The sequence below is a fragment of the Microcebus murinus genome, chromosome 16, assembly GCF_040939455.1.
Source record: "Microcebus murinus isolate Inina chromosome 16, M.murinus_Inina_mat1.0, whole genome shotgun sequence".
NCBI classification, from domain to species: Eukaryota; Metazoa; Chordata; class Mammalia; order Primates; family Cheirogaleidae; genus Microcebus; species Microcebus murinus.
This window is the reverse complement of record NC_134119.1, coordinates 64,291,272-64,317,650: the sequence shown is the minus strand read 5'-3', so window position 1 is coordinate 64,317,650 and position 26,379 is coordinate 64,291,272. Positions and strand designations below refer to the sequence as shown.

The 26,379-nt window shown below is 52.5% G+C and overlaps 3 protein-coding genes across 5 annotated transcripts in view; all 3 read right to left on the bottom strand.

Moving 5' to 3' along the window:
• The window catches only part of CLPTM1 (CLPTM1 regulator of GABA type A receptor forward trafficking), a 32,910-nt gene extending 17,789 nt beyond the window's left edge, over positions 1-15,121 (bottom strand). The window contains exons 1-2 of one of the 2 annotated variants that reach the window (XM_012761369.3): positions 14,964-15,121; positions 7,245-7,357 (exon numbers count right to left, since the gene is read on the bottom strand). In XM_012761369.3, the coding sequence (XP_012616823.1) occupies positions 7,245-7,357; positions 14,964-14,999 (149 nt within the window). In that variant the 5' untranslated portion in view covers positions 15,000-15,121. Of the gene's footprint in view, positions 1-7,244; positions 7,358-14,720; positions 14,816-14,963 lie in introns of those variants that run through there. The other variant, XM_012761368.2, reaches the window with a different exon arrangement.
• Positions 15,122-19,771: 4,650 nt separating this feature from the next.
• On the bottom strand, positions 19,772-21,873 carry APOC2 (apolipoprotein C2). Of its 2 annotated transcripts, none has more exons than XM_012761367.3 (4): positions 21,777-21,873; positions 20,658-20,725; positions 20,342-20,501; positions 19,772-19,984 (listed from the first exon to the last, which is right to left on the bottom strand). In XM_012761367.3, exons 2-4 carry the CDS (start codon positions 20,710-20,712, stop codon positions 19,894-19,896), a joined length of 306 nt encoding a protein of 101 aa, XP_012616821.2. In that variant the 5' UTR covers positions 20,713-20,725; positions 21,777-21,873; the 3' UTR covers positions 19,772-19,893. The 2 variants fall into 2 exon arrangements, with proteins under 2 accessions (XP_012616821.2, XP_075849285.1); XM_075993170.1 differs by lacking the exon at positions 21,777-21,873 and adding an exon at positions 21,281-21,368.
• Positions 21,874-22,350: 477 nt separating this feature from the next.
• On the bottom strand, positions 22,351-24,559 carry APOC4 (apolipoprotein C4). Its single transcript, XM_012761365.3, has 3 exons — positions 24,421-24,559; positions 22,988-23,117; positions 22,351-22,702 (listed from the first exon to the last, which is right to left on the bottom strand). Exons 1-3 carry the CDS (start codon positions 24,494-24,496, stop codon positions 22,537-22,539), a joined length of 372 nt encoding a protein of 123 aa, XP_012616819.2. The 5' UTR covers positions 24,497-24,559; the 3' UTR covers positions 22,351-22,536.
• Positions 24,560-26,379: the final 1,820 nt, after the last annotated feature.

The following is a 26,379-nucleotide window of genomic DNA, read 5'->3' as shown; positions in this document are numbered from 1 at the left end:
TATAATTATATATATTGCTATAGTGGTAATATATACTGCCCATATATTCTCCCGTATGTACTCTTGCACATAATTTTTACTAGGCTTACACAGGTACATATGTAAATATACAGTATACTCTTAAAAGCACTGAAGAATGGACCAGACTGCAGATCTACCAGGCAAAAACTGCAGGGAAAGTGGGAATCTAAAGAAGTAAAGGAGTTCCAGAAGCTTCTTAATGTGTCTGAGGACATCTGCTAGGTGTTTTGTTGGGAGACAGAAATGCTAGCCTATGGCCCATATGAGGTAAACAGAGTCCTACCCTATAAGGAGCTGAGACCCCACCCCTAGGGCTCCACCCCTAGGAAGAGGAATCAGAAGGCCTCACACCCACTCCTCATCCCCCCACTCCCACCCCCCAGGACTTGTGCCCCCCTCCCACTCCCCAGGACCTGTGCTCCCCTACTTCCCCCCAACCTGTGCCCCCCACCCCCTAGGACCTGTGCCCCCCCACTCCCAACCCCCCAGGACTTGTGCCCCTCCACCCCCACCCCACAGGACTTGTGCCCCCCCCACCCCCAGGACTTGTGCCCCTCAGTCCCACCCCCTAGGACTTATGCCCCTCAGTCCCACCCCCTAGGACTTATGCCCCTCACTTCCACCCCCTAGGACTTGTGCCCCTCACTCCCACCCCCTAGGACTTGTGCCCCTCACTCCCACCCCCTAGAACTTGTGCCCCTCACTCCCACACCCTAGGACTTGTGCCCCTCACTCCCACCCCCTAGGACTTGTGCCCCTCACTCCCACACCCTAGGACTTGTGCCCCTCACTCCCACACCCTAGGACTTGTGCCCCTCACTCCCACCCCCTAGGACTTGTGCCCCTCACTCCCACCCCCTAGGACTTGTGCCCCTCACTCCCACCCCCTAGGACCTGTGCCCCTCACTCCCACCCCCTAGGACTTGTGCCCCTCACTCCCACCCCCTAGGACTTGTGCCCCTCACTCCCACCCCCTAGGACTTGTGCCCCTCACTCCCACCCCCTAGGACTTGTGCCCCTCACTCCCACCCCCTAGGACTTGTGCCCCTCACTCCCACCCCCTAGGACTTGTGCCCCTCACTCCCACCCCCTAGGACTTGTGCCCCTCACTCCCACCCCCTAGGACTTGTGCCCCTCACTCCCACCCCCTAGGACCTGTGCCCCCCTCACTCCCACCCCCTAGGACCTGTGCCCCTCACTCCCACCCCCTAGGACCTGTGCCCCTCACTCCCACCCCCTAGGACTTGTGCCCCTCACTCCCATCCCCTAGGACCTGTGCCCCTCACTCCCATCCCCTAGGACTTATGCCCCTCACTCCCACCCCCTAGGACTTGTGCCCCTCACTCCCACCCCCTAGGACTTGTGCCCCTCACTCCCACTCCCCAGGACTTGTGCCCCCCCACCCCCCAGAACTTCTGCCCCTCACTCCCACCCCCCAGTACTTGTGCCCCCCCACTCCTACCCCCAAGGACTTGTGCTGCAGGTACGCAGGGCAGCTCAAGCCTTAAACCTGGCGCAAGGAGACCCCAGACTAATAATGTCTCCAGGCAGCTGACAGAAGCAAAGAAAAATCCTCTCTGTAAGCAAATATGCTCATCCTAGGCCTGCAATTCTTCCTCTAAATAACTTTTCAAGTATAAAAAGACCAACACGCAACCAAAGACAGGCCAGGCACAAAAGTAAACAAGATGCTATGAGCAAGAACCGGCACAAACAAGAGATACCAATGAGATGAGAGAAGCTCAGGAACATGGAACTCTGAAGTTTCACAATCTGAGTTATAAAATCCTCAAAGTGTGCATCAAGGGAGCTTCAGAAGTACTCGTACTTGTAATATCACAGAAAAAACAGAAATAGAAATAAAATAAGTCTCTTGGTTAAAACAAATATTTCGGAATCTTTTTTTTTTCAATTTACAAGGTCAAATAAACACAGTATCACAAAGTCTTAGAATTATAATTGACTTGGAGATATTTCCAGGATATACTGTTAAAAGCAAAAAGATGAAGGAAAGTATATAGAATAGGATTGCATTTTTGTGTAATAAACTATGTTAAAAAACAACAAACATGAGCTACGGGAGGAGGGAATGCGGAGTTCGGTGTTTAATGGGCACAGGGTTTCAGCTGAGGAAGATGAAAGTTCTGGAGATGGAGGGCGGTGACGGCTGCACAGCAATGTGAATGTGCTTAATGCCACAGACCTGCACACTTACAAATGGTTACATGGGCCAGGCGAGGTGACTCACGCCTGTAATCCTAGCACTCTGGGAGGCCGAGGCGGGCGGACTGCTCAAGGTCACGAGTTCGAAACCAGCCTGAGCAAGAGCGAGACCCCCATCTCTACTATAAATAGAAAGAAATTAATTGGCCAACTAATATATATATATACAAAAAATTAGCCGGGCCTGGTGGTGCATGCCTGTAGTCCCAACTACTTGGGAGCCTGAGACAGGAGGATTGCTTGAGCCCAGGAGTTTGAGGTTGCTGTGAGCTAGGCTGACGCCATGGCACTCACTCTAGCCTGGGCAACAAAGTGAGACTCTGTCTCAAAAAAAATGGCAAATGGGAAATTTTATGTTATGCACATTAACCTAACTTTTAAGGCAAAAAAAAAAAAAAAAAGAAAAGAAAGAAAAGAAAAAGAAACCCCAAACACCTATCTATAAAGACATAAAAATAAAAACAGAGAAAGGTACAAAACAATACACATCAGACTTGAAAACTGATTCCTTTGCTTTGAGGAAGAACACTATCTTAAAAATTGTGCATAATATAGCAGCATGCATCTGAATCAACATGTAAAAAGATCACCAATAATGATGGTCAACTTCACGTGATTTTTATTTCCTTCTTTACTTGAATTTTAATGAACAAAAGACCCAAAACAAAACTGCTACACTGCTAGTTTTTTCCCAATATCTATCTTCTCCGTCTCCCTCAATAAAGAAACTCCTACAACAACATGTTATGTTGGCTTTGGGGAAGTGTCTTTAAAGAAAAGGAGTGTCTCTTCTTGATTTCTTCTTCCCTCCTACTGCTCAGAATGTGTATATGATGGCTGGATCTTCAGCAGCCATTGTGGGCCATGAGGATAAGGGGCAAAACCTGGCAGGGGTAGAACAAGAAACAGGAAGGAGTCTGGGTCACAGAAAACTGCAGAACCCTGGTCTGCTTACATCCAGACTGGTATATGAGAGAGAAATAAGCCTCTATTGTGTTAATTTAGGTCTCTCAGATACATGCAGCTGTGTAATTATTAAATGATACATGTACTTATTAATTACAGGTATGAAAAGCAATATAGCAGAAAGAGGTTAAGCGCCCAGCATCTAAACTACAACACCTGGATCTGAAGCCCAGCTCTGCTGCTTACCGACTGTGTGACCTCAAGCAAGACTCAACCTTTCTAGACTTCTGTTTCCTCTACTGTTAAAATGGGAATGATGACAGTATCTATCTACCCTCATAGGACTGTTTATAAGCACTAAATGCATTAAATTATACATATACACATCACCCAAAGGGAGACTGGTCCAACCCAATAATGCTTTAGAAGTGTTAGATATTACTGTTATTCTCATCATAGGAAAAACGCATACAAAAACTCTGGAATGAAAAAATACTGGGAGTGAATTCCAGCGTGGGTAGGGTGCCTCCCTGCTGACCCCTGATCCGGGCAAGACTGGGCACAGGGACTTGCCTCTGCCTGTAGAAACCCCGGAGCCCAGGAGTCTGGGGCCTCAGGGGCCCTGGCCCAGCTGAGCCATCTGCTGCCTCCCCAAGAAGTCCCCGAGGCGCATAGCTGGGCAAAGTCTGAAAGTGGCAATCTCTGGGGACCCCCCCAGCTCCAGGAGAGGCTCCTGTTTTAGCAAATACACCAAGGGAGAGTGTGGCAGCAGGGACACCCACAGGCAGCTCTGCTCCTGCTGAGTGTGTGACCCGTGGGGGTCCCAACCACTCTGGGCTTCTGGGTCCTCAAGCATAAAACAAGGCAGACTAAACCACGCCTTTATAGGGTTCCAGATCCCCAGTCCCCCAGGGACACGTGGGCATCCAGACACCCAGTCTTGTGGACGCTGCCCTTCATCCATGCAGCCAGGCCCACGGGGGACCAGACCTTTCTAATGCTCTCCGATTTATTTAAGCAAATAAAATAGACAGTAAATCCTCCCTCCCACCCTGAACAGGTAGTGAATGTTCACAGGTTCAGAAGAATTTTAAATATATGAAAAGATACATATAAGAAAAACCCTCCCTCCCACCCCATTCCTTTGTATACCCAGTTCCTACCCCATCTCCCACTCCAGGTAACCACACGTGCTCAAAACCATGGACACCGCCCCCCCCCAGCCCCCAGAAAGGCCATTCTCACAGAATCTACTTGAAGCTTTGGGGAGTTCATGGGCCCCTGAAAACAAACCCTAAATCCCATTTTAAGAACTCCAGCTGAGATGGTCTCTGAGCACCCACCCGAGCTGATGTTTGGTGCTGCCAAGCTCTAAGAAAGGAAATTAGCCTACACCGTGACTGTATTAAAAATGTCTCTCTGAGGCCGGGCGCTGTGGCTCACGCCTGTAATCCTAGCTCTTGGGAGGCCGAGGTGGGCGGATTGCTCAAGGTCAGGAGTTCAAAACCAGCCTGAGCAAGAGCGAGACCCCGTCTCTACTATAAACAGAAAGAAATTAATTGGCCAACTGATATATATATAAAAAATTAGCCGGGCATGGTGGCACATGCCTGTAGTCCCAGCTACTCGGGAGGCTGAGGCAGAAGGATCACTCGAGCCCAGGAGTTTGAGGTTGCTGTGAGCTAGGCTGACGCCACGGCACTCACTCTAGCCTGGACAACAAAGTGAGACTCTGTCTCAAAAAAAAAAAAAAAAAAAAAATGTCTCTCTGAAGGAAGCTCCCTTATGTACTGACGTGGAAAGATTTCAAAGATATATTGTTAATGAAAAACTCAAGGAGCAGAACAGTGTGTAAAACAGGCTAGCTCTTATGTAAAAATGAAGAGAAAGATAAAAATAATCTTTATGCAAAGCTGCTTGGAGCATTAAAAAAAAAAGATGATATATAAGAAAACCCTAAGTCATTACTTGGCCGTGGTTGGGGGTGGGAGTGGGGGAGGGTAAGAGGCAGGGCCCACGGGCGGCACGCCAGGGACACGCATGGCAGGAGCGATGCCCGAGTGTCGAGGATGAACACAGTGGGGAGGTTTCTTTCTCAGCATCCTGCGTGACACCCTTGAAGGACACCAGGCGGGCAGTTCTGTCCCACACCAGAATGATGACTGCATCGGGCATCGTGGGCAATTTTTCTAGCTGTTTCTCTTTATGATATATTTTTCTAAGGTTTTGTTTTTTTTTTTTTACATCAAACAAGCAAAGCCATCTACAAAAGCAATCATAGCCAACGCTGCCTGAGAGCGAGCCAGGTCCTGCACCCTCTGGGTGGCACCAATTCTCCTGGCATCCTTTTGATGACCCTTGAGCTAACTGCCAGGATTCCTATCTGGGAGGTGGAAACTGAGGCACAAAAAGGGTATCACCTGACCAGGCCACACAGCTCAGAGGTGGCAGGGCTAAGATGGCAGAACAGGCCTGTGCTCTTACATGCTAGTCACTCCCTCAAATTTCATTAGTGGATCCCAGCTCCTAATTTTTCTCTATTTTCCCTAATTTTCCCTCTATTTTAGGATGCTAAGAAATGCTAATTAACTCTTATCTGTGAGCATCCTTATATAATCCCATTTAGGGCCAATTAAAAAGGTACCGGGTAGGTGCTCATAGGATGGGCACCAATATGTTATGTTTTTTCATTACTGTTTTCTTTATATTGTTTGAATTATTTTATTTTGTACAATAAACACATATTATTTGTAAGTTTAGGGGAAAACGTAATAGGATGATATGGAAGAGATGAGTAGTTGCCCCTCCAAAACCCACTCTGCCCTTCTTCCTCGGCACAGAAGCCCTGCTTTGCAGCAGGGTGCCTGCTCTCCCAGAATAAAGACTACATTTCCCAGCCTCCTTTGCACTGGCCGTGGCCACGTGAGGATGTTCTAACCAAAGACATGACGGTTTCAAACACCTCTGCCATGAAATTACTTACAGTTGATGGGGTGGGGGCTGATTGCCTAAGTGCATAGCCTGGTCTCTTCTCCAAAAAGGGAGGGGATGTCCATTTTACAGATGAATAAACAAAGGCCCAGAGCAGAGGAGGAGACTGTCACCAGGTCTAGGCAGGCAGCGAGAGCACCCAGCACCCAGTGCCAGGTGTATCCCCCCAACTCCCACCCAGCACCTCCCCCTGGGGCTCAGACAGACGCAGGCCCTGTGTCTCCATTGCCCAGGAACGGGCATGCAAATCCGCAAGTACAGGGTCACCACCAGCCAGCCACAAAAGGACAATGCTGCCCGATTCCACTTACAGAAGCTAACTGGAATAATCAAAGTCACAGAGACAGAAAGTAGAAAGGTGGCTGCCAGGAGTTGGGGGAGGAGGGAATGAGGAGTTAGTGTCTGATGGGTACGGAGTTTCAGCTTGGGAAAATAAGAAAGTTCAGGAGATGGATAATGGTGATGGGTGTGCAACAGTGGGAATCTACTTAATGCCACCAACTGTACACTTGAAAATGGGTAAAATGGTAAATGCTATGTTATGTATAGGTGTGGGCTGAATCGTGTCCCTCAAAATTCGTATGTTGAAGTCCTAACCCTCAGTACCTCAGTGATTATATTTGGAGATAGGGTCTTTAAAAAAAGTAATTAAGAACAAATGAGGTCATTAGGGTAGGCTCTAAGCCAACATGAGTAGTGTCCTCATAAGAGATTAGCACGCAGACACACAGAGAGCAGGGACCACACGAAGGCACAGGGAGAGGACGGCTCTCTGCAAGCCAAGGAGAGAGGACTCAGAAGAAACCAACCCTGCCTACACCTTGATCTTGGACTTCTAGCCTCCAGGGTTACAAGAAAATAAATTTCTTTAATTCTGTTGTTTAAGCCACTCAGTCTCATTACTTCTTACAGTACTCATTACTTCTTAGCAAACTACTTCAGTATATTTCACCACAGTAACAAAAAAAAAAAGTTAAAAATACGAAAAGAAGAATCTCCACCAATACAGTGAGGATCATCAACCTCAGGTGATTTTCCTTTCTTCCCTATGCCTTTCTTATTTGAATTTTTTGGTGTGAACAAACCGAAACCCCACTGCTCACCTGAACAGCACGCCTTTGATGACCTGCCAGGCATTTGGTGCTGGCTGTGGTGGTGGGTTCTGGGGCTGGGTCTCAGCCGGCGGGTCCCTCCCGATGCTGCCATTGCTGGTCACCTGTGGGGGACAGAGGCCAGGGTAAAGAGGAAGAACAGGACCTGAGACACAGGAGCTGCCTTAGGCACCACCATACACCCAGAAGGCCGAGCACAGCATTGGTCAAGAGGGCCTGCTTGACCAATGACTGGAGAATGCGGCCGGGCCTGGTGGCTCACACCTGTAATCCTAGCTCTCTGGGAGGCCGAGGCGGGCAGATCGCTCGAGGTCAGGAGTTTGAAACCGGCCTGAGCAAGAGTGAGACCCCGTCTCTACTACAAATAGAAAGAAATTAATTGGGCAACTAATATATATAGAAAAAATTAGCCGGGCATGGTGGCGCATGCCTGTAGTCCCAGCTACTCGGGGAGGCTGAGGCAGGAGGATTGCTTGAGCCCAGGAGCTTGAGGTTGCTGTGAGCTAGGCTGACACCACAGCACTCTAGCCTGGGCAACACAGTGAGACTCTGTCTCAAAAAAATAAAATTAAATTTTAAAAAAATGACTGGAGAATGAATAAATAAAAGCACCTAGAAAGGGTGGTGGGTCTTCTTCTATTAGGAGAAAAATGATCTCTGAGCACCTCCTCTGTGCTGGGGACACAGTGGTGGCCCAGACAGTCCTGTGCTGTCTTCCTGAGGCTCAGCAGTCCAGTGGGGAAGACAGACACATGTCTAGACAGTGTTGATCCAGAGTGGGCAGAGCTAGGAGCAGGAGCCCAAAGGGATGCCTGGTCCAGCCTAGGGGTCAAGGGCAGGTTCCTGGAGGACTGGGCGACGGAGCTGAGACCTGAAATACAGCAAGCCAGCGGCGCAAAGGAGGAAGTGAGGAAACCAGCAGGTACAGAAACAGAAGACGAGAGACACAGTCTGATTCTGATGACTGTCCATTGTTCCTTGGGGCTGGAGCAGGATGCAAGGAGGTGGCTACTGGGGACAACAGCAGAAGGGGTCTCACGGCAGGAGCCAGATTCTTCAAGGCTGGGGTGTACCTGAAAGGTCCTTCCCTAGGCAAATAGTTCCTGAGGCGTCCCCTGTGCCACTCCCTGTCCTCCAGGGGCTCCTAGGCCAGCAGGCGAGGCAGACACAGAAGAACACAAGCAGAGTGTCAGCCATGCTGCCATGAGCCCCGGTGGACATGTACGTGGCAGAACACGCCACAGTAACCCTGCGAGGCCAGCACTATGGACAGCTCCATTCAGCAGCTGAGCAAACGGAGGCTCAGAGAGGTTAAGCCACTTGTCTGGGTCACAGGAGGGATGGCCACTTGTCTGGGTCACAGTGACAGGATGACAGAGAAGGAGTGGGGGCAGGCCAGGAAGTCAGGTAGGGCTTCCCCGAGGAGGAATCTTTGCTTATAAACAGATGCTCGGAACAGGAGAGTGTCTGAATGTCGGGTTTGAAAGGGACCAAGATAGGGACATTATGCCTGCCTTCTCCCTGCACCCTGTGGCTTCCCAGGGGTGTCCTCGGGAACATGGCAGGCATAGAGCAAGGTGTGATAAACACCTGTGGAGTCAACAAACACACGGTGACTCACTGCTCCCTGCGCAGCTTGCCTTGGATGCCTAGACCACCCAAACCCACTCCCCTCCGAGGCTCCACTGCCTGGCCTACCCCAGCCACGAGCCCACTCCTCTGCAACACCAACCAGACAGCAAACACCCCAGGAACAGGGACGAAGGCCCCTGCTGCCAGATGGAGCTGGAGCTAGCGCCCATTAAATGTGTCACTTGTCACCTCTTGTCCCCTTCACCAGCAAGAGTTCTCTTCTGTCCTCTCCCAAAGCATGGAACAGCACCATGGTAAAAGGTTGTGGCTCCAGGGTCAGATGGACCCCAAGCTGGAGTCCTGGTCCCACAGTTCTCAGCTGTGATAACCTGGGCATGTCACTTCACCTCTCTGATCATAGGAACAAATTGTATAAAAAAAGCTGGTATTTTGGGGACAGAAAAGTTTTCCTTTGGCCGGGCGCAGTGGCTCATGCCTGTAATCCTAGCACTCTGGGAGGTTGAGGCAGGTGGATTGCTCGAGGTCAGGAGTTCGAAACCAGCCTGAGCAAGAGCGAGACCCCGTCTCTACTATAAATAGAAACAAATTAATTGGCCAACTAATACATACAGAAAAAATTAGCCGGGCATCGTGGCGCATGCCTGTAGTCCCAGCTACTTGGGAGGCTGAGGCAGGAGGATTGCTTGAGCCCAGGAGTTTGAGGTTGCTGTGAGCTGGGCTGATGCCACGGCACTCACTCTAGCCTGGGCAACAAAGCAAGACTCTGCCTCAAAAAAAAAAAAAAAGTTTTCCTTTGTGTGTTGAAAAAAAAATTTTTCTTGCACACCTACTGCGTGCCAGGCCCTGTGCCAGGCAGCGGGACCAGTGGTGGCCACACAGCTCTGGGCCTTGCCTGCCCAGAGCTCGGGGTCTAGGGGAAACACACCTGCTAATAGTAAACAGGGTAATTAGAAATGGCAAATGGAAAAAGTGCTCTGGAAAACAAGCGGGGGGAAGTGACGGCGACCAGGGTGGGGCACAGGGACCCGTGTGGGATCGGGTGGTCAAGGAGGCCTCCCTGAAGAGCTGCTTTTGACCTCTGGGTGAGACCCACAGGCTGAGACAGAGGCAGCCACGTTCTGGGGACAGGATGAAGCACCGGCCTCCTCTTCAGGGCCGGCCTCGCTCCCAGGAGACTTGGGGGGCCCATGTAAGGGTTTCAGCAGGTCTGAGCAGATTCGGGGTCAGGATCAGAAGCTTGAGGTCAGGCCAGGATTTGAACCCACATTTGGCTGCCTCCCGAGTCTCTTCTCTTACCAACAGTGATGGGCAATCTGACTGGGAACCATCCCATGGAAAGGCAAATTGAAACCACAGCGAGGCGGTTCCCTGGCTCACACCTGTAATCTTAGCCTCTTGGGAGGCCAAAGTGGGAGGATCGTTTGAGCTCAGGCGTTCGAGACCAGCCTGAGCAAGAGCGAGACCCATCTCTATATTTTTTTGAAAAATATACATTAAAAATAAATAAATAAATAAAACCACAATGAGATGCCACTTCATACCCACTAGGATGGCCACAATCAGAAAGATGGACAACCACAAGTGCGAGATGTGGTCAAATAGGAAGCCTGGTCCACTGCTGGGGAGAATGCGAAACGGTGCAACCACTTTGGAAAACACGGCAGTTACTGAACAAGTGACACATGCACCGACCAAGCAAACCAGCAAACCCACTCCTAGGTGGCCATCCGAGACAAAAAAACACATCCACACAAAAGCTTGCACATCGCATCACTCGAAATAGCCGAAAACTATAAACAACCCAAATTTCTTGCAGTGAATGAATGAATGAACTGTGACGGGTCTATGAATACTACTAGGCAATACAAAAGAACAACTGCAGATCAGGGTAGCCACACAAACCCTGAAACCACTGTGCCAAATGAGAGAAGCCAGACACAAAACGCTCAATGTTCTCTACTTCCATGTTTAAGAAATTTTTAGAAAATTATAGAGACAGAAAGCACCGCAGTGGCTGTCTGGGCCTGGGAGCTGACAGGCTGCAAAAGGAACTTTCTGAGGGGAGGGAAGTATTCTCAGAGGGACTGTTTGATGGTTGCACTGCGCAACTGTATAAATGTACTCAAAAACCACCCAACTCTACACTAACAATGAGTGGATGCTACAGTATCTAAATTTGACTCCGGTAAAAAGGTAACTATCAGTAGCTCCTACTTCCCTTGGAGCAAAAGCAAAGTCCTCTCCATGGCCCCCAAGGCCAGGCACGACCTACACTGTACCCCCGCACCTGCTCCCCTCACTCACCCACTCTGGCCACACTGACTGGCCTCGTCGCTGTTCCTTCATCGCACCAGGCACCTCCCACCTCAGGGCTTTTGCACTGGCTGTCCCCTTTACCTGAAAGGCTTTTTCCTCAAGTATCTTTGTGACTCCCTCCCTCCCCTCCTTCAGGTCTTTGTTCAAATGTCACCTCCTCAGAGAGGTCTTCCCAGACCACCCCATTTACGTTGTGATCCCCATCCCAGTTTATTTCTGTCCATGGTACTTATTGCCATCTGAGGCCCTATATATTTTCTTATTTATTTATTTTTTATTTTTTTTATTTTTTTATTTTTTTGTATTGTCTTCTTTCAAGAGTGAGCAAGATGAAATAGAATATTTTTTTTATTTTGAGACAGAGTCTCACTCTGTTGCCCAGGCTAGAGTGAGTGCTGTGGTGTCAGCCTAGCTCACAGCAACCTCAAACTCCTGGGCTCAAACGATCCTTCTGCCTCAGTCTCCCGAGTAGCTGGGACTACAGGCACGCGCCACCATGCCCGGCTAATTTTTTCTATATATATATTAGTTGGCCAATGAATTTCTTTCTATTTTTATAGTAGAGACAGGGTCTCGATCTTGCTCGGGCTGGTTTTGAACTCCTGACCTTGAGCGATCCACCCGCCTTGGCCTCCCAGAGTGCTAGGATTACAGGCGTGAGCCACCGCGCCCGGCCTATTTTTCTTATTTATCTTTTCACTGTGTGTCCCTATCTTCTGTGCTTCCCCCTTCCTAGCCCCAACTAGAACATGACCTCCAAGAGGGCAGGGCCTGTTTTGTTGACAGCTGTATCCCCAGTATTAGCACAGGGCCTCGCACGTGGTGTGGACTCAACACCCATCAGGGGAAGCAATGGATGGCGGAGCTATGGGCTGTGTCTGAGCTCCTGGCTAACGGCTGCCCGTAGCAGGGGACTAGACCAAGAGTTCACTCGCTTTGTGCTAGACCCCATGGGTTGGGGGAGGGTGGTGGTGGCTGTGGACACAGCAGTGACTGTAAGACACACTTCCTGCTCTTGGAGCTGCACATCTAAGCTCACACACAATCCCCAGGAATATCTGCTCAGGGGCCCCGGAAGCAGCTGAGACCACAAGGACTGGGCAAGGGCTGGAGGGGATCCACCGTGGGCATCAGGGAATGTCACCACAGCCCAGCTTCTGTTTCAAGAGCCATTTGTTCACAAACACTGAGCACCTCCTCTGTGCCCAGCTCTGAGATGAGCAGTGCTAGGGAAGCGCTGGGGACCAAGACACTCCTGGCTCTGCCCTCCTAGGACTCCCAGCCCAATGGAGGAGACAGAGAGACCAATCCCTGGACAGTGACAACCTACAGTGGGCAAAGCTGGGACAGGGTACTCCAGGGGGCACCGGGAACCCGGAGGGGACACCTGACCCAGTCTGAGAGGGTCTGCCAGGGTCAGAGAGGACTTTCCAGAGGAAGGGACATCTGAGATCTGTAGGGCTGGTAACGATCAGCCAGGTAAAGAGGGGAGAAACATGTGCACACTCCTGGAAATAACAGAGGCTCAGAGTAGCTGATCCTCCTTTAGTGCCTTGGTTTTCAAGCAGAGATGATGATCTTGCCTCACCCCCATCCCCTGCCCAGACATCTGGCATTATCTGGAGACATTTTTGGTTGTCACGACTATGGAAGGGTGTGTATGCTACTGATATCTCATATGTAGAGTCCAGGTATGCTGCTAAACATCCTAAAATGCACAGGGCAGCCCCCACAAAGCAGAATTATCCAATCCAAAAAGTCAATAATGCCAAGTTTCAGAAATCCTAGTGTACTCTGAAGAGTCAGATCATGCAAGGCCATGATTTACTAAAGAATTTGTACTTTATCCTAAAGGCAAAGGGATAAGTCTTGGTCATTTTCAAGTAGAGGTGGCACAAGAGAAGATCAAGTTGCATGCAGAAGTTCACGGCAATCAGAGCAACCTGAGCCCTGGTCTCACAGACCACTCCCCACCCAATAATCAACAGAAACTCGAGAGGGGGAATGATTTCCTTTCAGCCAGCCAGAGACTGAGTCTTCATTCCAGCACTAACTGGACAAACACTTCCTGAGCTGTCCCTGAGGTCAGGCCCTGGTTGAGAACGCTGAAAAGATTCAGACAGACATGGTGGGCTCTATGACACAGATTTTTTCCTGGTGTCCTTCCCAGGTTGTATTATTTGTCCCTCCTCTGGGTTCCCCTGGTCTCTGACACAGACTTTTGTCACCACCCTGATTATTCAGGGTTATAATTCTTTGTTTATATGTTGTCTCTCATTCCCCTAACAGCAGACACATGGCTGGATCCATCTTTATGGCCTATCACCAGGCTGGTCCCATTTGATGCTGGAGAAATAAAGGTCTAAGAGCGAAAGGAACTTGCCCAAGGTCACACAGAGAGTCAGCTTCATTCTCCCCTTCCAACCTGCACTCCTCTTCCCCTGAGCTGACTCCCACATGTTAGTGACATTCATCCCAGTGGGTGGGTCGACAGTACTTTGCTGTCACTCCACCTATTCCCCAAACGCCTGAACGGTGGCTGCCTGAACTGGTATGCTCTGCAGCCTCGATTTAGTTTAGGTAGCAATGGGTCAAATGCCATCAGCAGGCAGGCGAGGTGGCTCACACCTGTAATCCTAGCTAGCACTCTGAGAGGCCAAGGTGGGAGGATCACTTGAGCTCAGGAGTTTGAGACCACCCTGAGCAACAGTGAGACCCTATCTCTACTAAAAATAGAAAAACTAGCTGGGCACAGTGGCAAGCACCTCTAGTCCTAGCCACTTGGGAGGCTGAGGCAAGAAGATTGCTTGAGCCCAGGAGTTTGAGGTTGCAGTGAGCTATCATGACACCACTACACTCCAGCCTGGGCAACAGAGTCAGACCCAGTCTCAAAAAAAAAAAAGTCATCAGCACCTGAAATAATTACCCCATACGACTAGTTTATGCTAAAAGCACAACCATACCAGTCCTGACCACCGTAGGTCAGCAATGTCTGCTAATTTCTACATGGGATGGATCTCAAACCTAACCTGGGTGACCTTCCGGAAGCGCCTTAGTCTCACTGTTCCCAGGATTCCCGTCTGTTAAATGGGTCTGCCGGCCTCCACAAACTGTGCCCTTACCCATGATAATTACCTGACTTCCCCACAGCTAGAAAAGTCGCAATAAATCATTGCCCACACCTCAAGCACTACGAACGAGACCCAGAAAGCCAGTATCACTCTACGAACGGTCTGGGAGCCTGGAATTGCGGAGTCGAGAACCCAGGACGCCAGGGTACAAGTCTGCGCCCCTCCCCGCCACTGTCTCCCCGGCTCGAGCAATAAGCCTGGTGGCCGCCTGGCGCGAGCGTGCAGGGGACCTGACACGCAACAGGGCCCCGTTCTCTGCACTGTCCAGCATCCCGGGAGGCCTGGCCCCCCCTGGGCCGGGTATTCAAGGTCCCTCTGGGCAAGGAGCCCCCAGTGCACCAGATTCCGTAAAAAGCAGCAGGACACGCCCCGTGGGAGGCCCCCAGGCTGGGGAAGAATCCCCTCCGTCCCCTCTCGGCCTCCGTACCTGACCGGAGCCGCCTCCCCCGGCCGCCACCACGGCGCTGCCGGCCCCGTCCGCCTCCTGCGCCGCCGCCATCTTCCCGCTCCGGGTCCCCGCCCCCACCGCCAGCCCCGCCCCGTCCCCGACGGCGCCAGCGCGATCGCGCGAGATTTCACACTTTGCCCGACCCACCGGGCCACCGTATCAGGCTAGAGCGCCTCAGCCACGCCTCCTGGGAAGGCCACTTCCGGCTGTGAAAGGACCAACCTGGCCACCGTACTCCTCTTCTGCTCTGCATCCCATTTCTTTTCACCTGGTACAAGTGCTGCGTGCTTCGAACTCCCAGGACTTTCTCGGCCAACATGCGCTTCCCACGAGTTATATTCCTTTTTCCCCCTCGAGTTAACCCGACGTTTTGAGTTCTGTGAGCCTTGCAGGCCCTCGTGCCCGCTTCACCCCGCCAGTTCGAGTCCTTTCAGTTCCATGGTTCTTGAGCTTTTCCGGCCACCGTAACGCTTCAAAACGCCCAGCTTGAATACGCCCCTCCTGCGTTAAAGGAGCTTTTCTGGCGACTGTACGCGGACTCGGGAGTGCAGGCCCTTTGCTCAGGGCCCTCGTTTTCTGACTCTTCCTAACGCAACCCTCTCCTCCAACAAGTCCCCTAAGCTTACAATCTTTCTGTGCGCTCAGAGTTCCTGTTGCAGGGTTCTCATAGCCACCACACCCTGTCAGCCACCTGGCCAAGACTTGGGCAGCCTTTTCCAGCACGCATTCGCGTATCCCTAGTGGCCTTTGCTTTCTAGCAAATCTTGCAGCCCTGGATTCGGCTTTGTGGGCTCTGAGAGGTCCGTAATTTTTCATTAGTTGTGTGTCTTCCTACAACTCCAAGCCTGGACACGTGCTGAGAGACCCCTGGCCTGGAGAGGGTGTTATGGAGGCCCAGAGAGGACAGGAGACTCAGATTGTTAAACCTTTTTTTCTTTTTTTTTTTTTTTTTTTCCTAAATGTAAGAACATGTTCTGTAATAAGATTGTTAAACCTTTACCAATGAATTGGGTGGAGCTCTGGCCTGGGTTCAAACGCTTGTCGTGCTATTAACCGGCTGAATGAGCCTGTACAAGTGACACCTCTTTGAACTTCAGTTTCTTCCTCTTTTATATACTAGGGATTATTATAGTTCCTTTCCCTATTTTACCCCGCAGGGTTATTGGTAAGGTTGCAAATGTAGGCCAGGAGCGGTGGTTCACATCTGTAATCCTAGCATTTGGGGAGGCCAAGGTGGGAGGATCACTTGAAGTCAGGAGTTCTAGACCAGCTTGAGACCCCATCTCTACTAAAAATAGAAAAATTAGCCAGGCGTGGTGGTGTGCACCTGTAATCCCAGCTACTCGGAGCTGAGGCAAGAGAATCGCTTTAGCCCAAGACTTTGAGGTTACTGTGAACTAGGCTGATGCCACTGCACTCTGGTGACAGAACAAGACTCTGACTTAAAAGAAAAAAAATTGCAAATGTAAAACTGTAGACTCGGGCGGGCGCGGTGGCTCACGCCTGTAATCCTAGCACTCTGGGAGGCCGAGGCGGGCGGATCGCTCAAGGTCAGGAGTTCAAAACCAGCCTGAGCGAGACCCCGTCTCTACCATAAAAATAGAAAGAAATTAATTGGCCAACTAATATATATAATATAAAAATCAGCCGGGCATGGTGGCTCGTGCCTGTAGTCCCAGCTACTCGGGAGGCTGGGGCAGGAGGATCGCTTGAGCCCGGGAGTTTGAGGTTGCTGTGAGCTAGGCTGACGCCACGGCACTCACTCTAGCCTAGGCAAGAAAGCGAGACTCTGTCTCAAAAAAAAAAAAAAAAAAAACTGTAGACTCTGGGCCTCACACTAGCGTGGTGTGCTGTTACTATGAACACCGGGGTCAGCAATGTCTGGTTCTCATGGCCACCTGGAAGGGACAGCAGGCTTTGCATTGAGATATTCTAAGTATTTACTTGTCATTTATTTATTTATTTAGAGACAGGGTCATGCTGTATCCCTGGGGCTAGAGTGCAGAGTTGTCATCATAGCTCACCACAACCTCAAACTCTGGGCTCGAGCAATCTTTCTGCCTCAGCCTCCTGAGTAGCTGGGACTACTGGTGTGGATCACCACACCCAGCTAATTTTTCTATTTTTGGTGTAGATGGGGTCTCACTCTTTGTCAGGCTGGTCTCGAACTCCTGGCCTCAAGCAATTCTCCTGCCTCAACCTCCCAAAGTGCTAGGATTACAGGCATGAACTATGGGGCCTGGCTTTGTCATTTTACTTATTGACCTCCACTTTCCTCTAGGTCTCAGCTCTGTAGTAGCATCTCTTTCTCCAAGAAACCCTCCCTGGGCCTTCTCAGCTCATCCACCCTACCCATGCACACTTTATGTTGGGGATGGGTGTGTCTCCCCTATTGGGCAGGCTGATCTGAGATTGTCATGGTCACTTCTGTGTCTCCAGCACTACCCTGGGGATGACTGCTGAATGAAAAGTTGAGTCTTTGTGAGTGCAAGTGAGTGACTTACCTCTGAGGACCACACAAGGGCAAGAAGGAACCTTAGAAAACTTCTTGCATAGTCTCCTAATTTTACAAATAATATTGGTAGAAATAATGATTCTGTGAATATGCAGACCCAGGGATGAAGTGAACATGCTGATTAAATCCCTCAGACAGGGATTGAAATTTTGTGGATCTGAAGCGTATATGTTTTGTGTGCCTCTTTTTTATTTTTTTGGCTTAAGGATCAGTTAATGGGTCTCTTTTTAAAAAGAACAAAATTTCCTGTACAGATTTAGGTAGAGGACCACAGAAAGCCCAGGCAAGTGAGGAGCTGCAACGCTGAACCTTCTTCAGCCTCATCGTAACCCTGTCTCTGCTCTCAGCTGTAGATAACAAGATGCCCCAATCTGCCCTCCAGGTCTCTTATACTGCCAGTCGGGATCTGTTGGAGTATGAGAGGTTCTCAGCTAGTGTGTGACCTTGGACCGGGCCCCTTTGGAGCCGGAGTCCCTGCAAAACCCTCCTATGTGTCTGCCAAGTGACCAAATAAATTATTCCATTCCTGCTACTGTAAGCGAGTCATAGGACACACCTACTCTGATCTCCACTAGGGGGCGCCCGACACCGACCAGGGGCTCTGAATTCAGGTTCTAATGGAGAAGGGGGCTGGGGACTGAAACTTCTAGGTCCTGAAGAGAAGGGATTGGGGGATCCAGACTCCTGAGTCTGAGTCTGAGGAAGGAGGAGTCTGGGGGCCTGGACTCTTGGGTCCCGAAGAGAGTGAGGGTCTGAGAAAGGGAGGAGGAGTCTGGGAAGGGCACCAGTATTGGTTGGAAGCAGAACTGGCCTGGGCAGTGGTTTGGTTTGGCTTGAATCCGTGGGAAACAAGTGGACAGAGCAGGGATTGTTCCTCCAGGGTCTCCCCCTCCCCATCACCCCCTGGACTTGGCAGCTTCAGTTCTTCCCAGGCCCTGGGGACTTGGGGGCATTGCTCACAGTCCCTCCCCAGGGCCCCTGTTTTCTACCGGACTCACAGCTGCCCAGCCTCCAGACCTGGGAAAACTGCCCCAAGAGTGTTGAAAGACTGGCTGGAAGTTAATGCCAAGCAGATTAGGAGAAATACAGGCCCTGCGCTTCCCAGAGACCAACAGCCCTGCCCATTGGACTGGGGGGCCAAGACCACCCTCTACTCCCTCAGGATCCAGGACTCTAGGTCCCCAGTCCCCTCTGTTCATGGCCCCAGCACTGCCCTCCCTCAGATCTTGGAGCCTCTGCCCTTATTTGCACACCCTTTGCTTTCTGCCCCCATTTCCCTACTGCCATTACCCTCTTCCAGCCACTAACTGCCCCGCCCTGACCTGGAGGCCAAGTTAGTGCTTCCCTCCCCTCCCCCTACTTTCCAGAAACAACAGCCCCAACCTCACTGCATTGTGATGCAGCCCAACACACCACCGAGCTGAGGCCTTGATCTCTCTTCATTACCTGTATTGCTGAAATTATGTTCTCCATTTGACTTCCGGCTCCCTGTGGGCAAAGGTCTCCCTGCTGGTGGCCTCAGGATGGAGCAGAGGTCCTAGCTGGCTGAGAGTAGGAGCTCAGGAAATGTCACTACTACTACCAATGAGGAGGCAGCAGCTAAGGAAACATCGTACGAAGCTATAATCACTAAAACCCTTGGCACCTGGACCCAGGACCTGATCAGTAGCTTTTTGAGGAGCCACATGAGGGCAGGACTGTCTTTCTTTTCCCTGCTGTGTCGCCGGGCTTGGTAGGGTCTCAATAAATAAATGCATGTGAGACAAATGTATAGAATTTGTCAAAGAACACAGGCTTTAGAGTTGTCTTCTTGGGTCTCAGCCAACCTGGGCATTGACTTCCGAAGCTCAGCAGTGACTTGTGGTCACCATTCTCCCCTCTGTCACAGGACCACTGGATGCTCACTTAAAGTGTCAGCCCAGCCAGCCATGGTGGCCCCTGCCTGTAATCTTAGCTGCTCAGGAGGTTGAGGCAGGAGGATCTCTTGAGCCCAGGAGTTCAAGACCAGCCTGGGCAACAGAGTGAGACCTTGTCTCTAAAAAAGTAAAATAAAATTTTAATTAGCCAGGCATAGTGGTGCACACCTGTAGTCCCAGCTACTCTCGAGGCAGGATCGTGTGAGCCTAGGAGTTGGAGGCTGCAGCGAGCTATGATCGTGCCACTGCACTCCAGCCTGGGTGGCAGAGCGAGACCCTGTGTCTAAAATGCTAAATAAATAAATAAAAATTAAAATAAAAAAGTGTCAGTCCAGAGCCTGGACATTGCCAGAGGTCACTGAGGATTCACTGTATCCATGGTTTATCATTTTACAGATAAGACCTTAGTAAAGAAAGGGCCATCTCTAGTTATCATTAATGGTTGGTCGTTGTCACTATTCCCTTTATTGCCTGGACTAGGCTCCAGGTTAGGACTACATGCAAACAGTAGGCACTCATTAAAGGTGGGCTGGACTGAATCAGTCCCTCCATCTTGGTCCCTGAGGCCTCAGACAAGCAGCCAATGGAAGAGAATAAACTCGGGTTTGGGGGGTTGTTTATTGATAAGAACTCAGAGTTGGGAGCGGGCTGGGGGAGGAGACCGAAGTCAGCTGCTGGGGCAGGTCTCGAGCTCCGGGGGGTGCTGGGGCCTGGGGGGCTGTCACTGGTCTCCCTTCAGCAGAGAGAGGAGCTGGTCGGTGAAGATGCCTGCGTACGTGGTCACAGCTGCTGTGCTTTTGCTGTACATGTCCCTGGGGAGAAAGGACAGAGGGTTGGAGGGAGGAGGCGCTGAGAACTGGACTTCTGAGTCTTGAGGGGGCCAGGCCTGGGTGGAGGGGGCTGGAGGGCCCAGAAGCCTGTGTCCTGCAGGGAAAAGGTGTCTGGAACCCAAACTCCTGGATTCCTGGGTGGACAGGGCTGGGCTGGCAGAATCCCGGGTTCTGGCGGAGCTGGGGGCGCTGGGGGCCAAAATACTGAGGCCTTGAGAAGACTGTAAGCTTGAACTTGGACCCCTGGGCCTAAGGGAGGACCGGCTGGGCCTGGACTCCCCAGTCCTGGGTGCAGTAAGTGACAGGGGCTGGAGCCTGTTTCCCCAACGCAGGTGCTACCTGAGCTTCTCGTCCACAGTGTTCAGGTGTGTCTTCCGGTACAGCCCCCGGGCGGCTTCCTTCGCTGAATCCCAGTAGCTGGAGAGAGATTCCTGCATCCGGGTGAGCAGGGTCCGGCTGCCGGGCTCCTCCTGCTGGGGCAGCAGCGCCCCCTGGACCTCTGCAGCGGGGAGAGTGTGTTGGGGAGCTGCCGGGGGCTGCAGCGGGGGAAACAAGGCAGGAGGGAGAGGAGGGGACAGAGACAGCCTTGGAAAAGGACTACGCTTGAGGCTCATCCCCCTCCTAAACAGCCTTCTCCCCTGCAGCTCACACTCACCAAATCCCACTACCAGGAGGACAAGAAGCAGAGCTAGGAGGAATCGGGTCCTCATGGCGTCAGGAGACCTGGAACACAGAGGGGCCACCAGAGGCATCTGTTCCTGCCGTCCCACCCCATGCGGCCAAGGGGCTGGGATCCCTCCCCGGCTCCCCCTCCCTGCCCAAGTAGAGTTCCTAATGCGTTGACATGGACGTGGCGCTGGCCTTGGGCCACACTTTCCCACATCCTGTGATTCTATTCCTGACTTTAACATTTTAATTCTAACATCAATCCATTCATTCATTCATTCATTCATTCATTCACTCAAGAAGCCTTTCTTGGGCACCTAAACAGTTCTGGGCCCAGCGGGGAGCACAGCAAAGGCCCCAGCTCGCTGCTTTTTGCTAAGACTGAATTGGTGCAAGAAGACATGGTTAAAAAGCCACTCTAGGCCGGGCTCGGTGGCTCACGCCTGTAATCCTAGCACTCTGGGAGGCCGAGGCGGGTGGATTGCTCGAGGTCAGGAGTTCGAAACCAGCCTGAGCAAGAGCGAGACCCCCGTCTCTACTAAAAATAGAAAGAAATTAGCTGGACAACTAAAAATATATAGGAAAAAATTAGCTGGGCATGGTGGTACATGCCTGTAGTCCCAGCTACTCGGGAGGCTGAGGCAGGAGGATCGCTAGAGCCCAGGAGTTTGAGGTTGCTGTGAGCTGGGCTGACGCCACGGCACTCACTCCAGCCTGGGCAAGAAAGTGAGACTCTGTCTCAAAAAAAAAAAAAAAAAGAAAGAAGAAGCCACCTAGCCCTCATGCCGGCTCTGCTCTGCGCCAGGCCTGGTCCTCCCACCCACCCGTCCGGCCCTCACCCCAGCTCCGTGCGGGTGGCCCTCTGGGTGACTGCCGTTCGCAGGGCACGGTGTCACCACCCACACGTTGGAGATGAGCAAACTGCTGTAGAATGAGGTTGAGAAACAACCGGGGAGAAGCCACAGCATGGAAAATATTCTGCAGTGCTGAATTCCGTGATGCCAACACAGGCTGCCCGCATGGGGACTCTGGCCATGTCTGACTTGGCAACATCTGCCCCTCCTGGTTGTCCCCTGCCCCGCCGCCCCGGCTGCGCGCCCTCTCTTACCGGACTCTGGAGGGCTGTCCTCACTAGGTCCAAACAGGCAGAGGGAGGCTTTATAGCTCACGAGGGCCACCTCCCCTCCACCGCCACCAGCCCCTCTGTGGTCTGGGCCAAAGTCCTGGCCAACGGAACCAACGAGGGGGTGGGGGTGGGGCAGAAAGGGCAGTGACATCCCCCAAGGTCAAACCACAGCGAAAAGTCAGTCACTCTGAAAACTCACCCTTGAGAGAGACGGGCTGGGTTGGGGGCTGTGGGGGTTGGGGGGTTCTGGGCGCACCCCAGGAGCGGGTCTGAGGTCTGCACCCCGTGGGGAAGGAGGACAGAGCTCTGGGAGAGGGGCCACCGTGGGAACTGCGGACCCCACCTGCTCTCCAGCCTGCACCCTCCTGAAATGGAGCACCTCGCAGTCCCCCAGCCCCCCAAGCCCACAAGGCGGCGGCCATCCTCTGACCCCTTTCTCCAAAGCCCCCCCCACGGTCTCTCCCTTTTCCCTTGTCACCTCTTCTGCTGATTAACTCCTGGGAGTAAATGGGGTGCAGTTATCTCCGGTCATGGCGGGGACAAATCCACACAGGGACACAGATAAGAGTTTCTTTATTGTGGATGCTGGGAGAGGTATGAATATGAACTTTTTTTTTATAGATGGGGTCTTGCTATGTTGCCCAGGCCGAACTTGAACTCCTGGGCTCAAGCGATCCCCCTGCCTTGGCCTCCCAAGTAGCTGGAACTAAAGGCGCTCAGCACCATTCTATGTGTGAACATTTTAATCCTGGCCGTTGTCCCCACAGAGAAGCGTGGGGCACAGGCTGTGGGCCTTGTTCACGAGGTTGTCCTTGGAGCTGAGGAGCCAGGCCTTGGTGCGAGGGCCCAGGTCCCTCAGGTGGTCATCGTAGTAGGTCTGCAGAAAGCCCTGGAAGCTCCTGGGGCTCCTGCAGGAGAGGGGACATCACAGTGGAGACCTCGGCTACCCCCAGGGGTTCTCTGCCCCAATCACCCCTTCCTCCCTATGGCCCGGGAGTCCCTGCTCTCAACTCTCACTGTCCCCTCCTCTCAGACCCAGGGTCCAGCCCCAGCCCCTCCCCCCTCAGACCCAGGGGTCCAGCCCCAGCCCCTCCCCCCTCAGACCCAGGGGTCCGGCCCCAGCCCCTCCCCCCTCAGACCCAGGGGTCCGGCCCCAGCCCCTCCCCGCAGCCCAGGTGCCAGGGCACACTCACCAGAACCACTGCCACCTCTCTCTGGTCTTGGTCACTAGCTCCTTCACCCGGCTCTGTACCAGGTTCCAGCGACTCTTAAGCTCTGGCGGCAGGGGGCTCGGGCTTTCAGAAGCCACTGGGGTCTGGCTCGCTAGGTGGAACCGGACAGCGACTTGGCTGGGCTGGGACCCCAGAACCCCCCTCCTTCCTTCCCCTCCATGCTCGCCCTCCGTTGCTCCTGGTGGCCCAGGGACAGCCCTTGCAGGTGCTCTGGCCTGGAGCCTTCACCTTATGTGTCCCTCTGCCCCCTTTCCCCTTCGGCCACCAGTCACCTCCTTTCACCCTGCGCCTGCCATCCCTCCTGTCCCCTCTCCGTCTGGAACTCCTCCCCTGTCTAATCACAGTCCCCTCCTGATGCCTCCTTTGCCGTCTGATCCTGCTGCCCAGGAACGTCCCCTCCCGACCCCCTTAGTTCCTCTGTGAGCCCCAGCTGTCGGAGCTGCCTCCCGGACAGTGGAGGGAGAGCCCAAGGTGACTCTCTGCCCCCTGGGGTGGACGTCGGCTTCCCGGCACGCGCCCCTCAGGCCAGCACCCTGGCGTCTAGACACAGCCTGCAGAGCCCAGCTGTCACACGGCCACACATGGACACACTCGGACAGAGACACCCATGTGACCTGCTGTGTGCCTCGGCCAATGACTTAACCTCTCCAAGACTCAGTTTCCCCTTCTGTAGAATGGGACTGTGAGAATTGAAAGTTAATGCTTACGATGCTTTATTTATTTATTTATTTTTTTGAGACAGAGTCTTGCTTTGTTGCCCAGGCTAGAGTGAGTGCCATGGCGTCAGCCTAGCTCACAGCAACCTCAAACTCCTGGGCTCAAGCGATCCTCCTGCCTCAGCCTCCCGAGTAGCTGGGACTACAGGCATGCGCCACCACGCCCGGTAATTTTTTCTATATATATTAGTTGGCCAATTAATTTCTTTCTACTTAAAGTAGAGACGGGGTCTCGTTCTTGCTCAAGTTGGTTTCGAACTCCTGAGCTCAAACGATCTGCCCGCCTCGGCCTCCCAGAGTGCTAGGATTACAGGCGTGAGCCACCGCGCCCGGCCCATACGATGCTTTAAATGGTGCCTTGCACGCTGCAGGCACCAGGTACGTGTTAAATACACATTTAAATGCACGTGCGAAACAGGCACACTCGCAGACCCCCTCACACGTGTCCACACGCTCAGTCCTTTGTGTACCTAAGCCCCATAGAGACACATGTGCACACACACACGCACGATCACGGACACGTGTGTTTCCCACGGCTGCAGACTCTTCTGCTTGGGCACACACGCATGCAGGTGACAACTGTCGTTTGTGCCACCCCACATGCACACTCCACGCTCAGCCACTGACACACACACTGCCCAGTGTGGGTCCCCACCGCCGCCCACCGCGTCTCCTCACCCACGACACAGGCCAGGACCAGGACGCAGAAGCAGAGGGCGGGCGGGACGCGGAGCGCGCACCTAAGGAACGACATTTCTGGGGGCTCCGTCCCTCTTGCCCTCTGTGCTCAGCTCTCTGGGCCGGGTGAGGGAGAGCTGCACTGAGCAGGGCCCTCCCCTGGCCACCGCTCCACGCCCCTTGGCAGGCACTTCAGAGAGAAGGCCCAGGTGACGGGGTGACAATCAGAGGCCATGCCTGGCCCTGTGGGCCTCCCTCCTTCCCACCCTCCCAGCACCCTGGCCTGACAGCAGGTAGAAGGCCCTTTGGCCTCCTGCACTGAAGCAGTGCAGTGGTTTTGTTTTTGAGGTTTGAGGGTTTTTTTGAATTTTTTTTTTTTTTTGAGACAGTGTCTCTGTCGCCAGGGAGTGCAGTGGTGTGATCGTAGCTCACTGCGACCTCCAACTCCTGGGCTCAAGTGATCCTCCTGCCTCAGCCTCCTGAGTAGTGGGACTACAGGCTTGAGACCCCACACCTGGCTAATTTTTGAAATTTTTTTGTAGAAACAGGGTCTTGCGATGTTGCGTTGGCTGGGCTCAAGTTATTCTCCCACCCTGGCCTCCCAAAGTGCTGGGATTACAGGCGTGAGCCACCACACTGGCCTGCATTTTTATGTAACAAATCTGACAACCCGATGAGAAGGGAGGTGGAGAGGGATCACTCTTCATCTTTCCTCCCATTAAAAAAAAAAAAAAAAAAAATCTGACAACCCAACCTTGGCCACAACCTGAACAACCGTACAGGACAGTCTTGACCTGGAGGCGTCCAGCCGAATACGGCCCATGCCAGTGGCCCGGGCATGAGCACAACAGGTGCTCAACAGATGTTCCCTGGAATCCCTCACTCGCAAGAATCAGTAAACAAAGGCACCCAGAACTTCTGTTTGGGATGATGAAAACATTCTGGAAGCGAGTAGTGCTCATGGTTGCACAACCGTGTGAATGTAATTAACGCCACTGAACTGCACACCTAAAAATGGTTGCATTGGCAAGTTTTGTGTTATTTATATTTTACCACCATAAGAAAAACAAAAATAAAAACAAACCCACCATGTGTTGTGTTTTGAAAAACAGCTCCGGGTGGGGTTCAGAGCCTGACGCTAGCTAGCTCTTTCCAGCGGTGTGACCTCCCTCGAGTTGCTTAACCTCTCTGGGCCTGCTTCTTCATTCCTGTATGGGAGTCAGGAGTCAAGCTACCTTGCGGGTTGCCCGGGAGGGTAAAACAGGCCGTGCACATAAAGTGTTGCAAAGGTGCTCGGTCCACACCACCTGGTGTTTATTCCGCACGTGTTTCCCTAGCGCACGCTGGGCAGCAAGCAGCGCCTTTGTGTGATTCACTCACTCCATCATCACAACAACCTTAAGAGGTGGGCGTTTTATCAGTCCCGTTGTTGTGCAGATAAGGAAACAGATGAGGCTGCCAGGGTGGGAGGGTGTGGCCACTTTCCGATGACTGATGCTGCCACAAGCAGCAAGCGGCCCCTCTCCCACCCGCTAGCCAGCCGAGCCAGGACAGCCCCTGCCTTGCCCCATCGGAATCTAAGAAGGCCAGAAGGAGATTGGAGCCGGGCAGGGTGGAGGCGTGGAGGTCTCTGACCTCTGCCCCGGCTCCAAGGGCAGCGGGCTGGGAGGGCCTGTGTGTTTGCCGCCTGCAATGTTTGCTCATGTCAGGGACGGGAACAGGCTGAAGGTCGCTTGGGGTGGACTTCACAAACAACCGCTTGGGGGATGGGAGCAGAGCAGTGGGGTGGGGGCAGGGCCAGGAGACCCCTGTGTGTGTGTGGGGGGGGGAGCATCTTTGGGATGGCAACTCTGTGTTCTGAGAGTCACCAGTCCTGGCCACGGCCACCAAAGTCTCCAAATCACCCTCATCTCTTTCTCTCTACCCCGGAGACCCTGCACCATCCCAGACCCCCCCTAC

Bases quoted from the DNA above. Each gene is read 5' to 3' on its own strand.
- APOC2 (XM_012761367.3), bottom strand. From the start codon at position 20,712: ATGAGGACCCGATTCCTCCTAGCTCTGCTTCTTGTCCTCCTGGTAGTG. The intron at 20,502-20,657 runs GTGAGTGTGAGC...TCCCCGCTGCAG, and splicing joins CCTCCTGGTAGTGGGATTTG to AGGTCCAGGGGGCGCTGCTG. The intron at 19,985-20,341 runs GTAGCACCTGCG...CTTTCTCCCCAG, and splicing joins ACTGTGGACGAGAAGCTCAG to GGACATGTACAGCAAAAGCA.
- APOC4 (XM_012761365.3), bottom strand. From the start codon at position 24,496: ATGTCGTTCCTTAGGTGCGCGCTCCGCGTCCCGCCCGCCCTCTGCTTC. The intron at 23,118-24,420 runs GTGAGGAGACGC...GGTTCCACCTAG, and splicing joins GGTCCTGGCCTGTGTCGTGG to CGAGCCAGACCCCAGTGGCT. The intron at 22,703-22,987 runs GTGAGTGTGCCC...CCTCTCCTGCAG, and splicing joins GAGAGGTGGCAGTGGTTCTG to GAGCCCCAGGAGCTTCCAGG.